Raw genomic sequence first — 11,410 nt, forward strand, 5'->3', positions numbered from 1 at the left:
TGCCAACTGCAATGAATCAACTTCTCTGATACTTGATAGTACAATCTCCAACAGATGCGGTGTACTGTTGAAAGCAAGGCAATAAGATTGGAAGTGGTACGCCGGTTATGTCAGTGATCTTTGCTTATAATTATAGAGTAGGTTTTACCTATAAGTACATTATTTTAAATTTATAACGGGTCTACTGTGCGGTGTGCCAGATTTCCATTACTTCGAGTGTTATGTACCGTACCAGGCGTTTGATATTGTGCTATATTATCAGCTATAAAACCCCTATTGCTGAGTTGTTGAATTGTATACGTATGTAAACGTCCTATAACAACCCACTCATGCGTAAGACACCATGCATATGGGTGAGTGTCAGCGTTGCCAGATTTTTTGTACCAAGTCGGGACTTTGGAACATTTTGAGTAAAAAATCGGGATTCTTCAGTCAAAAGCGGGACAAAGTAAAAAAAGGTATAAAATCAAAAGTTTTTTGAATTTTTATCTTTTTATTTGCGTTAAAATAACGTTTACGTGACAATAAATAGCTAAAGTAGCCAAAGAAAATCCACCCCCCAGCTTCCACACTCTTATCTTCATTACGCACCTTTCTTTCTCAACACGCTGCATGTACGTTCGGGCTTTCCCCGAAAAGCGGGGCTGAGGCTGTCCCGCGCGGGACATTTAATTTTGATTTAAAAAATCTGGACGTCCCGTCAAAATCGGGACGTCTGGCAACGCTGGTGAGTGTCCTAGTCCAAGAGATTGAAGCGACATTCGATTTACGGAAATCAGGCCCTTTAAAGTATAAGTACAGAAGCATAAAGACGGTAATGGAAATTCATTATTTTTACCTATTTACTACTCCACGAATTTTACATAATAAGTACTTATTTAAAATTATTTCTTCCTTAATAATAAGTGAATAATTATAATGTTCGATTGTTTTGTCACAATATAATATTTTTTATATTAATGTAATCAAAGCACGTTTAATATAAAATAATTTGATTTTTTGCAGGGTTTTGATCTGTGTTCAAATACACCGAGTCTAGTCAAAAATTGTTTCGTTGGTCCTTAACCTACAATTTTTTGTGTGTGTGTGAAGTGCTTTATGATATATTAGCTAGTTTCGAAAATATTATACAATTAATATAAATTAAACCATTTTTAATCTAGTCATCCTCTACTGTTAAAGTTTACTCTATTTATCGTAGGTTTTATCGAGGCGTAGCTGGATTTTTTATGGGACCAAATTATAGAACGGGAATGGATAAATGGATATCCGCAAAATAATTCAAAATTGACATCAAACACAAATACTGAAACTTAATTTACATAAGTACTTGAATATTTTGTCACAGTGCTGAGTTTAACGCCGCGCTCATATAATTTAAATGTTGACTTAATTTTAATGAAAAGTCGTTAAATTTAAGGTTATAATTAAAACTCTTGACGTAACGTCCAATCGTAAGATTCTGCCATGGACTTATGATACTCGTCTGCTTTTTGTGCCTATTTGAAGCGGAATCAGCGCCCCCAATGCGGGGGAAGAGAACTAAATCTGAAGTAAGTTGCAAATGGCCGTTTCGTTCGTACCTATTTCGTAGTTCGTATTGGTTGTCATCACTAGTATTAGTTCCAAGTACTCTCACTACTTTTAGTTCTCTTCCCCCGCATTGGGGGCGCTGATTCCGCTTCAAATAGGCACAAAAAATAGCTGTCATTTTAAAGGGTATCGTAAGTCCAGCGTACTTGTAACTATAATAGAGGTCAGTGTTCACCAAATATCTGACGTCCTCAGTGAAAAGTGACAATTTCCCTATCAGCCTACTTGTGTGATAAATATTTCGAGTATTGCGTCACCGCAGATATACAATTTCAAGTTGGCAATCGTACATTTTTAATTGTGGGAAGGGAATCGCGGTTCTGAATTCTGATCACCGGATCAGAATTCAGAACCGCGGTGTCCAATTATTTAGTTGTACAATTTAGTTGGAAAAATGTGCGAGCTCTCATATATCGCCATAGCTATTAGTACACTATGTGATTGAGTTGGTCAACTTGAAATTATAAGTCTGCGGTCGCTCTGTCGCTGTCTGATGTACAGTTTTGCGGCTGTCCGAAACGAAAGGGATGTGTTTTGTCCCACTGGTTACGCCTACTATTGTCACCTCTTTATCTTTAAATCGATACCTTCCTTCTACGCCTTCAATGATTTTGTCTATTGACAATCTAAACGAGTGATGTATTGCTTGTGCTTTTAAAATGTACCTTAAAATTAAATGTTTTTTGATTTGTAAATTTTCTGCCAACAATAAATATTACATGCAATAGTTTGTTTATTTTTAACCAATTTCCCACTGACATTGGAACGTAACGTGCAATTAAGAATGATGTAGAAATAAAACATAGTTAAATAGGTCATAAATATATTACAAAAACTCTTTAGACGACATCTGTGGCTCAGTGAGCGAGTGGCTCAAGTCGGGAGTTGCGGGTTCGAATCCCATCGACAGAACAAAATGTTTTCAATTTTCTTGGGGTCATGCTCATGGACTCATGGATGTCAACACAAGTCCCTCAGGTATTTATGACAGTGCCAGACTGACGTGGTGTGAAGCGTCCACCGATATTATTATGATTTAAGATTCTATTTGGTTAATATTTCCGCACCATTTTCAGTAATAAGAACAGTATGTTCGACTTGTGCAGTTCTGGAGCCGTCTTCAGTAATGATAGTCCACCCATCATCTAACATTACTGTGTGGACACTTCCATGGGACAGCACTGGTTCTATTGTAAACGTCATTCCAGGTTTCATGAGACCAGGGTAGCGGTTTACTGGAAAGTAAAGATACAATTTGATTTTACAGAAGTAGTTCATATTATTATGAAAGAAACCAGACAATATAGGTGTTGCCCGCAAATTCTGTCTATCGCATTTTTTTTCCGGGATAAAGACAATCCTTTGTCCTTTTTTGAAAAGTTTGAGCAAATTTCATCATAATCGATTCAAGTATTTAGGTGCAAAAGGACAGACTATGAACTGTTTTATATTAAAATACAAGTTTGAATTGATTTAGAATCATTGAAATTATCGTTAAAACGTTAGTTTTTCGCGCTGTTTCTTATCCTACTGGAAAAAAAATTCTTGGCCTTCAGATTTATGGTTATTTTTGTTAAAAATAATAGTAATATATACGCACATGTGTGATGAATTTCTGGAGGGCCATGGAAGTAAGATCCAATACCATGGCCAACGAAAGCTGGTAGCACTGATAAGCCATTTGTTTTTGCGTGCTGGTATATTCTAAATCCAATTTCACAAAACGGCACATCTGGTCCACATAACTTTATTGCCTGGAAAGTGAAAACATTAAGATTAGTATCAATAATATAAACAGGTACTCGTCACTATGTAGTTATTACAAATTATAAAGCCAATCGCTATATAATATGTCAGTCGTTGCAGTTTTACACATTACATGTAATATTTGCTTTGTATATTGTATTAGATCAGTGGTCCCCAACCTTTTTTTCATGCGGGCCACAAACGTGGTTTGGTGTTGGTGTCGCGGGCCGCGACAAAAGTTTTTAGGGTTAAAATAAGCGTTCTTCAAAATTAACGATTTAAAAGTGAAAAAAAAAAATCACGACTTTTACGACGACTTTACTTACATTATTTTGCCGATGGCCGAATTTCAAAATGGATTAACATCACGCAGGCCACAAATAAAGTCCCGGCGGGCCGCATGCCGCGGGTTGGGGATAGCTGTATTAGATAAAGCCTAAAGGCACATTACGTCGTCGAACGCGGTACTTTGGCACAGAAGGTGAAGTTATAAGTGGGAAGGTTATTATTTCGTTCCGACGCGCGACGACGCAAATTCTTTGCTCTTAGGAATTAAATATAAACCTTACCTGATCAAGACACTCTTCAGTAACATTTACAAGTTGTAATCCTCTGTCATCTACATCACCAACCAGGAAAGTTTTAGAGCAATCTCCATGATATCCCTTATAATATACCTGAAAATATAATGAAAAACATTCACAGATGGAATTTAAAAAACCCAATTTAAATGGAAATAAGGTATATTATTTACAATCTGCTGATGCCCAACTGGTCACAAGACAAAAATTAAATAAAATTGGTATTTGGCATAAATTATCCTGCTCGTACAAGATACCAATATTTTTGTGAGGGAGTAAAAGAGACAAGCAGCTGCAGTAGCTCAATAAAGAAAATTTTCTGTTCTGCAATCAGACTGTAGCAACTAGTAGTTTTAATATAACACCTTATGTAATTATTAATAAATATGCAGATAGCTGCATATTTTTAACATTTTTGTGTACTTACAGTAATATCAACATTTATGATGTCTCCACTGAGTAGGGGTCTCAAATCAGGTATGCCATGTACAGCTACATTGTTAACTGAGGTGCACACACTCTTAGGGAAACCCTTATAGTGCAGTGGGGAGGGGTATGCATCAGCCTCAATACTGAAGTTGTGAACCAATTCATCAATATCATCAGTTGTAGCTCCCGGCTGGAATATAAAAACTATTTATTAATTCATGAAGCCCTAAGCGGCCGCATCCGGCCGTGATAACAATAGATAAGCTATTGTGTCTCGTTATTCCACAATCGATGGGTTAAGACACTTAGAAACCAGAATAATACATTTATTCACTGAGATGTATGTACACACATTGACAAAATCAAAATGGATTACTCTGTGTGGTAGCCAGCAGTTATAGTACCTTAGCAAATTAATAATCAAAATAAAAACTTAATAGAATATGGAAAAGGTATCTAGACAGCTAGGCTCAACGGTCAACCACACGCCTGGGCCGAGCCTAGGTGTAGCTCAAAGAATAGGTACCATTTGGCAGTACTTTTGACCCCTTCATAATTCAAATAAAAATCAAAATTGGCTAAAATATTGAAATACCCACAAGACTTATGAGTGTTATACATTTCATAAGTTCTCAATCCACCTTACCTTGATATATGGATGTAATTTATTTAGAATACTAGATGCTACGGCACAACTCTCCTTCATCCCAGCAATTTGAACATCGTTCTTAACTTCTGGTGTCTTTGGGGCATATGGATTTTGTTTTACAATATAATCTGGGCGTTCTATGTGTTCAGGTACAGTTCTACTAGGTGTTGTGTAGTGTGGCAACACTTTCTCGTAAACACCAAACTTTTTTCTGAAATTGAATTTACAAAACATTTAGTGTTTGATATAATAAAAAGACTATACAATATATATCCTATAAAGAATACCTTTTATCTACTTTTAAATTCAAATATTACATTTTAGGAAAATTACTAAAGTTTTTAAAATAGTTTAACTTACAATATTTGGCTTTGAACACGAGGATTTAGTGCCTTTGGAATTCTCATAGTTATACAAGTTATGAACAATTATTAATGATGATTAATCTAAAAATACATCATGATCCTTACATATTAGTTCTCCAAAATTTACCAAAATTTTTTAAAAGGCTAGCCATATTCACTTTCAAGTTTTTTAATATCCTTAATTATGAGCTTGAAAATATATTTTGTACTGATTCAAGGTTTTATTTTAATTAATGCATTTATTATAAATTTTAAGCTAAATTTATACTCCTGAAATTTGAAAATCCTCATTCAATACGGTAGCTGTAGGAGTAGTGTTCTGTAATTACATAATGACGCTGGAGAGTTATTGCACGATTTTAGTTTGTGAATTATTAATTAAACTGATAAAACTGTTAAGGATTAATAACTTTGTATTATAATTAATTAATTAAATTGCAAATAAATTTAAAAAACTGCAGAAACTAGTTTGTTTTGGATAGCGTTCTTCTACTTCTTCTTGAATATTTTTGACAGTGTGTTCTTTTTATGTATGTCGGTCAACGCAAAACACAAATGTGGTAGAACTAAGAAGCGGTAGTAATAAGTAATAATTATTATATACGCATTTTGCGCTGCACTGAGCCCCAACCTGCCCGGCGCCACGGCATGGCCCGTGAAAGTGTGCGCGAACCTCATAACAGGAAAATAAGGCGCGAACATTTAATTAAAGAATGTTGTTTGCTACATCAGACATCTTTTAAAAAAATGACTGTCAAAGACTTTGACATTTGTATTTACATATTTTTTGATTGATAATCTGTGTTTTTGATTTTACGCTTGTTTTTGGTGGCTGTATGAGCAACGAACGCCAACGCCTGTCCCAACCGTGAACCGGGCACAGATTACTAGTATATATTTGGAACCGGGACGAATAAAAAAAAAAAATGTTTATGGTTGGCATGGCTTGATTGCATGTTTGTGTAAACAAAATTAAATTATAATATTACTAATTTAACAAAAGTGACGAGTTATATTAAACTTAAACTTGTTCTGACTTAACACAAGCAATTAATATGTCTCAGAGTAAGTATTTTCGACAAAAACAAAGAAATCGTTAAAAAGCATAATCAATGATTTTATAAAAACAATACCTACTGTGCCTTAGATTCAGAGAAACCTTTACAAAATCAAGATGTTGTGGATCCAACGGGTCCAGGCGCTCGAAAGGGAGTTATTATATCATTCAGAACCGGAAAAATGATGGAAATACCGGAAAAAGATATAGTAAGTACTTAACCTATAAAAAGCCGCATAATTTTCATCCCGTGATAATTTATTTACTTGCTGCTATTCTTTTCAGTTAGGAAGATGCAGGTTTGTAGGTGAATTTGAGAAATTGAATCGCATCGGAGAAGGCACTTATGGTATAGTGTGTAAGTCTATATCTGTGATCTTATCAAATCAAACTTAAAAAATATTTTGTATTTCACTGTTGATTATCCAATAAAAATATCTATTTGACAGACCGAGCCAAAGATAAGAAAAATGGCAACATAGTTGCATTGAAGAAAGTAAGAATGGATGTAGAAAAGGATGGTCTGCCTTTAAGTGGACTCCGAGAGATTCAAGTTTTAATGGCCTGCCGCCATGAAAATATTGTGCAACTAAAAGAAGTGCTAGTTGGACGGTCACTTGAAAGGTAAACAGATTATTGTACTATTGGAGAAGTTGATTCCTAGGCAGATGGCGGACCTAAGTAATTTGAGGTAATAACATACACTTTTCCACTTTTATTAGTATATAAAAGTGGAAAAAGTGCATGAAAAGTGTATGTTATTACTGTGAAACATGAATTTCCACCAAGAAGTTACGGTACATTCAATATCATATATCTAAGTAATTTGGGTCATGTAATCTCAAACCTATGCGACTAATCACAGCTAGCATTGACGTTGACCAAATGACATAGGTCCGTCAACTGCCTAGGAATCAATTTCCTCAATGGTACAAACTGGAAAGAGACGAGACAACTTACCTATTGCTAATATTTAGGGAGTAATGACTATACAAATATGGTTGGTTTCAAAAACAATATTTTAGAATTGCGAACTAGAAACAAACTAATTTATTGATATTGATTACTGATTTTATAAAGTGTAGTTGAGATATTGTTAGAATAAAACATTAGTACATACCTGGATGACTGAGCTTTGCTCGGTATAGCAAACACTCATTGACTTCATGTTACTTAATAACGCCATCTGCTGGTCGTTAAAACAATTAGTTGCTCATAAAATGGTATTATTATTCGCCAATAGATGTCAGGAAGAGTCATATTTTTCAGTTTATCGATTATCAATAAAACACGAATTAAAAGACATTTTCTGAAAATGATTCCTAGCTAGATCGATTTATTGCCCCCGAAACCCCCTATATACTAAATTTCATGAAAATCGTTGGAGCCGATTCCGAGATTCCACTTATATATATACAAGAATTGCTCGTTTAAAGATATAAGATTAAGGGAGCGAAATTTTAAGTTAACAACTTTCAACAAACAAATTACATGTCAGGTTTTAACCTACCAACATGAACCTTGATAATATAAATTTGTGCCAAAGCCTTTGACTTTTATGTTTTAGCATTTTCTTATCAATGGAGTACTGTGAACAAGACTTGGCATCTCTACTGGATAACATGACATCACCGTTCACAGAGTCGCAGGTGAAATGCTTGATGCTTCAAGTGCTGAAAGGGTTGAAGTATCTTCACTCCAACTTTATTGTGCACAGAGACCTTAAAGTATCTAACCTACTGCTAACTGATAAAGGATGTGTGAAAATTGGTATGTGTCTTATATTGTAATTTACAATATTTTATAGTAATTTGTAATAGTAGTATAAATTAGTTATGTGTATAATTATTAACCTTCAAGCGGGCGCGCGCTCTTTTGTAACGGCAGTGGTCGCGGGTAACCTAAAAGACGTTGTAGGTAAATTGGAGAAACCAATCGCTTTTGATTCAATGGTGTTTATTATTTCATAAATATAATTATTACTCTTTTTAAGAGTAATCGATTAATCCAGAAAATTAAATGAATTTTTAGTAAAAAGTAAGTTATAAAAACCGGTGACTCAAGGTAGCTTATCTTGTGTGAATAGGGGCTGAAAAAGTGGTCGGAATTTTCTAATCCTAGTTCTAAATTTTTGTTCATCTAGCAATAACACTCGATGTTATCGGTTATATATCAACTTAGTTTTATAAATATATCAAATAATTTACCTCAATTATATTAAAACTACATATAAAGTAATACGAGAGGCGCGCGGCGTCTTTACGACGCCGGTGCCGGGACCAAAACAATTGAGCTCCTAGCTGAAAAAGGAGTGCCGAGAGTAGCTGTTTATTTGGTAGACAATTTATTATGACAAGCTACTGAGAGAATGATACGGATAACGGATTGAACGAGAAATTTTGATAATATCAGCTAAAATGTATTGAAGGGAGTTTATAAGGGATAAGGGAGTAGACGTCGCGCGACCGCTTGAAGGTTAAATCCTCTTGATTCAGTGTGTCTGAAGCTGAGGACTTTCATACCTCTTTTTAGTAATTCCAAAAAATAAACCTCTGGATAATTCCACAAAAGTTAAAATTATCTCATTTTTCCATCTCGTGTTGGGTCAATCTTTTATTATTGTGCCAGATGGTTTAAATACAACATTTGCGATTTATAGAATTTTAGAAAATACCCTACAACACTTTGTGTCAATATTCTTTAAAAATTATATAAGTATTTTGTGCTTTTCAGCTGACTTTGGTTTGGCTCGTTGGCTCGGCGCACCCGCCCGCAGCGCTACGCCCCGCGTCGTGACTCTCTGGTACAGAGCTCCGGAGTTACTGCTGCAGTCTCCCAAACAAACACCTGCGTTAGACATGTGGGCTGCTGGGTGCATACTCGGGGAACTGTTAGCCAACAAACCCCTCCTGCCTGGCAGATCTGAGATAGAACAGTTGGAATTGATTGTTGACTTGCTAGGTATGTGTTATATTTTGTTAAAAATCTATGTATTTTAAAGCTGATGGCATATTTGTCAGCAACGTATGCGCCGAACGCTTAGTACACGAAATGCGACGCATTGGTTGGCGCGCGGCAAAACTTGGTGCATTTATAAGTACTATCAGAGAAGTTGATTCCCAGGCAGATGGCGGACTTAAGTAATTTAGTCGTGTTGAGTCAAACCTATATCCCTTCAGCAGTATTTTTAGTCTAGCTCCTAATCCAGGTGTAAGTAGTGCAGGAATGTTCTACAAAGTATTAGCTATTTACACAAAAAATATTTAAAAAATCAAAATAGTCCCTCTTTGAGAAAATCATGAAAAAAATAATTGACTTGTATTTTTTCAAAGAAAAAAAATTTTTTTGTTTTCAATGTAAGTACTTAAAAAACTCATTAAATGGAGTAACAAGTTCAGTGGTTTAATTATTCAAATATATAATTTTTTCAATTTATAATCAGCTTTGAAGCATTGAGTGTGGAATAGAAAATAGAAAATCATTTTCTTTAATGGTACTTAATAATTACCAATTATAATGAGTCACCATTCAATCACCATTTCAATCGGTATTTTTGTAAGCATCCATCAATAACGAAATGTCCTGCCCGCCTGACTCTATAGAAAAGAAAATGCTGTTTTAACTTCTGACATTTACATTATTGTAAGCAATACTTTGTCTGACATTTATCATAATCTTCAATTTGATGTTAAAAACGATCGAACATCAAATGGAACGCGGGGTATATAACATAGCAACAAAGTAAAACTTCTCAAATCAAAAAATTTCTTACTACAGGGACTCCATCGGATGCCATTTGGCCGGATTTCAGTTCGTTGCCGGCACTACAGAACTTCACATTGAAGCAGCAGCCGTACAACAACTTGAAGCAGAGGTTCCCGTGGCTGTCGGCTGCGGGTCTCAGGCTGCTGAACTTCCTGTTCATGTACGATCCTAACAAGCGTGCTACTGCTGAGGAGTGCTTGCAGAGCTCATACTTCAAGGAGCAGCCTTTACGTAAGGATTTCTTCTTTTAGGGTTCCGTACCCAAAGGGTAAAAACGGGATCCTATTACTAAGACTTTGTTGTCTGTCTGTCTGTCTTCAGGCTGTATCTCAAAAACCGCTATAGGTAGACTTCTGAAATTTTCACAGATTATGTACTTATATCTGTTGCCTCTATAGTCTATAACAAATACTAAAAACATAATAATTAATTCCCATACAACAAACGTGATTTTTCTGGCTTTTTTGCTTGATTTCAATAATGACAACAGATAGGCAGTTGGAATTTTCACAGAATCCGCAATTATAAATATATTTTAATAATTAATACTCTCATACAAGAAAGACAATTTTCGGCCTATTTTTTTCTCCAACGGTACCGAACCCTTCGTGCGCGAGTCCGACTCGCACTTTCCCTATTTTTAATGATTTGGAAATTACGTATGGCTCAATGACACAATATACAATACACTTTAATATTAGAACACATGTTACGTGCGCAAACCTTTTGTATGATTTTAGAAAAATTATGACAGTAAAACTTGTCTCGTATTGTACGAGTTTGATTGTAATATCGCGTCTTAGATTCCGTATCGAATATTGGGCTATTAATAAGCTCTATTATGGTCGCCCAGACACCCCGAGCACTGGAGTAGTTAGGTCATTGTCTATAGCTTCTTTGGTGCGTCTCCTGTCGCCGTGTTCAACAAGAAATTCAAAGCAGCAAAGAATATAATAAAGTACTTTAAGGCGTTATAATAAAATGTTCCTATTTTTTAGCGTGCGACCCGAAGCTGATGCCAAGTTTCCCACAGCACAGAAACATGAAGGGCCAGCAGAAAGGATCGTCCAACCAACTGAGCATCCCCCTCTCAAATCTCAACACGGGGGCAAACGATCAAACAAACAATCTGCCGGCGATTTCCGATCTCCTAGGATCCCTAGTCAAGAAGAGGCGCTTAGACTAAGATACGTAGGTTAAGGTTCAATAAAATTTCAAGACTATA

The 11,410-nt window shown here is 35.5% G+C and overlaps 2 protein-coding genes across 3 annotated transcripts; one reads left to right on the top strand and one right to left on the bottom strand.

Annotated features, from left to right (window-relative positions):
* Window positions 1-2,557: 2,557 nt before the first annotated feature.
* LOC121730248 (methionine aminopeptidase 1D, mitochondrial) lies at window positions 2,558-5,786 on the bottom strand. 2 transcript variants are annotated; one of them, XM_042119215.1, is made up of 6 exons: window positions 5,469-5,786; window positions 4,996-5,209; window positions 4,348-4,539; window positions 3,909-4,016; window positions 3,194-3,347; window positions 2,558-2,828 (listed from the first exon to the last, which is right to left on the bottom strand). In XM_042119215.1, exons 1-6 carry the CDS (start codon window positions 5,513-5,515, stop codon window positions 2,638-2,640), a joined length of 906 nt encoding a protein of 301 aa, XP_041975149.1. In that variant the 5' UTR covers window positions 5,516-5,786; the 3' UTR covers window positions 2,558-2,637. The 2 variants fall into 2 exon arrangements, with proteins under 2 accessions (XP_041975149.1, XP_041975150.1); XM_042119216.1 differs by having other exon boundaries at window positions 5,359-5,542.
* Window positions 5,787-6,293: 507 nt separating this feature from the next.
* LOC121730061 (cyclin-dependent kinase 10) lies at window positions 6,294-11,408 on the top strand. The gene is made up of 8 exons (XM_042118857.1): window positions 6,294-6,428; window positions 6,511-6,629; window positions 6,706-6,778; window positions 6,870-7,044; window positions 7,988-8,190; window positions 9,154-9,381; window positions 10,198-10,416; window positions 11,184-11,408. The coding sequence occupies exons 1-8, from the start codon at window positions 6,419-6,421 to the stop codon at window positions 11,369-11,371; spliced, it is 1,215 nt and encodes a 404-aa protein (XP_041974791.1). The 5' UTR covers window positions 6,294-6,418; the 3' UTR covers window positions 11,372-11,408.
* Window positions 11,409-11,410: the final 2 nt, after the last annotated feature.

This window comes from Aricia agestis, chromosome 9 (genome assembly GCF_905147365.1).
Source record: "Aricia agestis chromosome 9, ilAriAges1.1, whole genome shotgun sequence".
Classification (NCBI taxonomy): Eukaryota; Metazoa; Arthropoda; class Insecta; order Lepidoptera; family Lycaenidae; genus Aricia; species Aricia agestis.

Bases quoted from the DNA above. Each gene is read 5' to 3' on its own strand.
- LOC121730248 (XM_042119215.1), bottom strand. From the start codon at position 5,515: ATGGCTAGCCTTTTAAAAAATTTTGGTAAATTTTGGAGAACTAATAT. The intron at 5,210-5,468 runs GTAAGGATCATG...ATTCAATTTCAG, and splicing joins AAATTTTGGAGAACTAATAT to AAAAAAGTTTGGTGTTTACG. The intron at 2,829-3,193 runs GTGCGTATATAT...TTTACTTTCCAG, and splicing joins TCCAGAAATTCATCACACAT to TAAACCGCTACCCTGGTCTC.
- LOC121730061 (XM_042118857.1), top strand. The intron at 7,045-7,987 runs GTAAACAGATTA...TTTATGTTTTAG, and splicing joins GTTGGACGGTCACTTGAAAG to CATTTTCTTATCAATGGAGT. The intron at 10,417-11,183 runs GTAAGGATTTCT...CCTATTTTTTAG, and splicing joins CTTCAAGGAGCAGCCTTTAC to CGTGCGACCCGAAGCTGATG.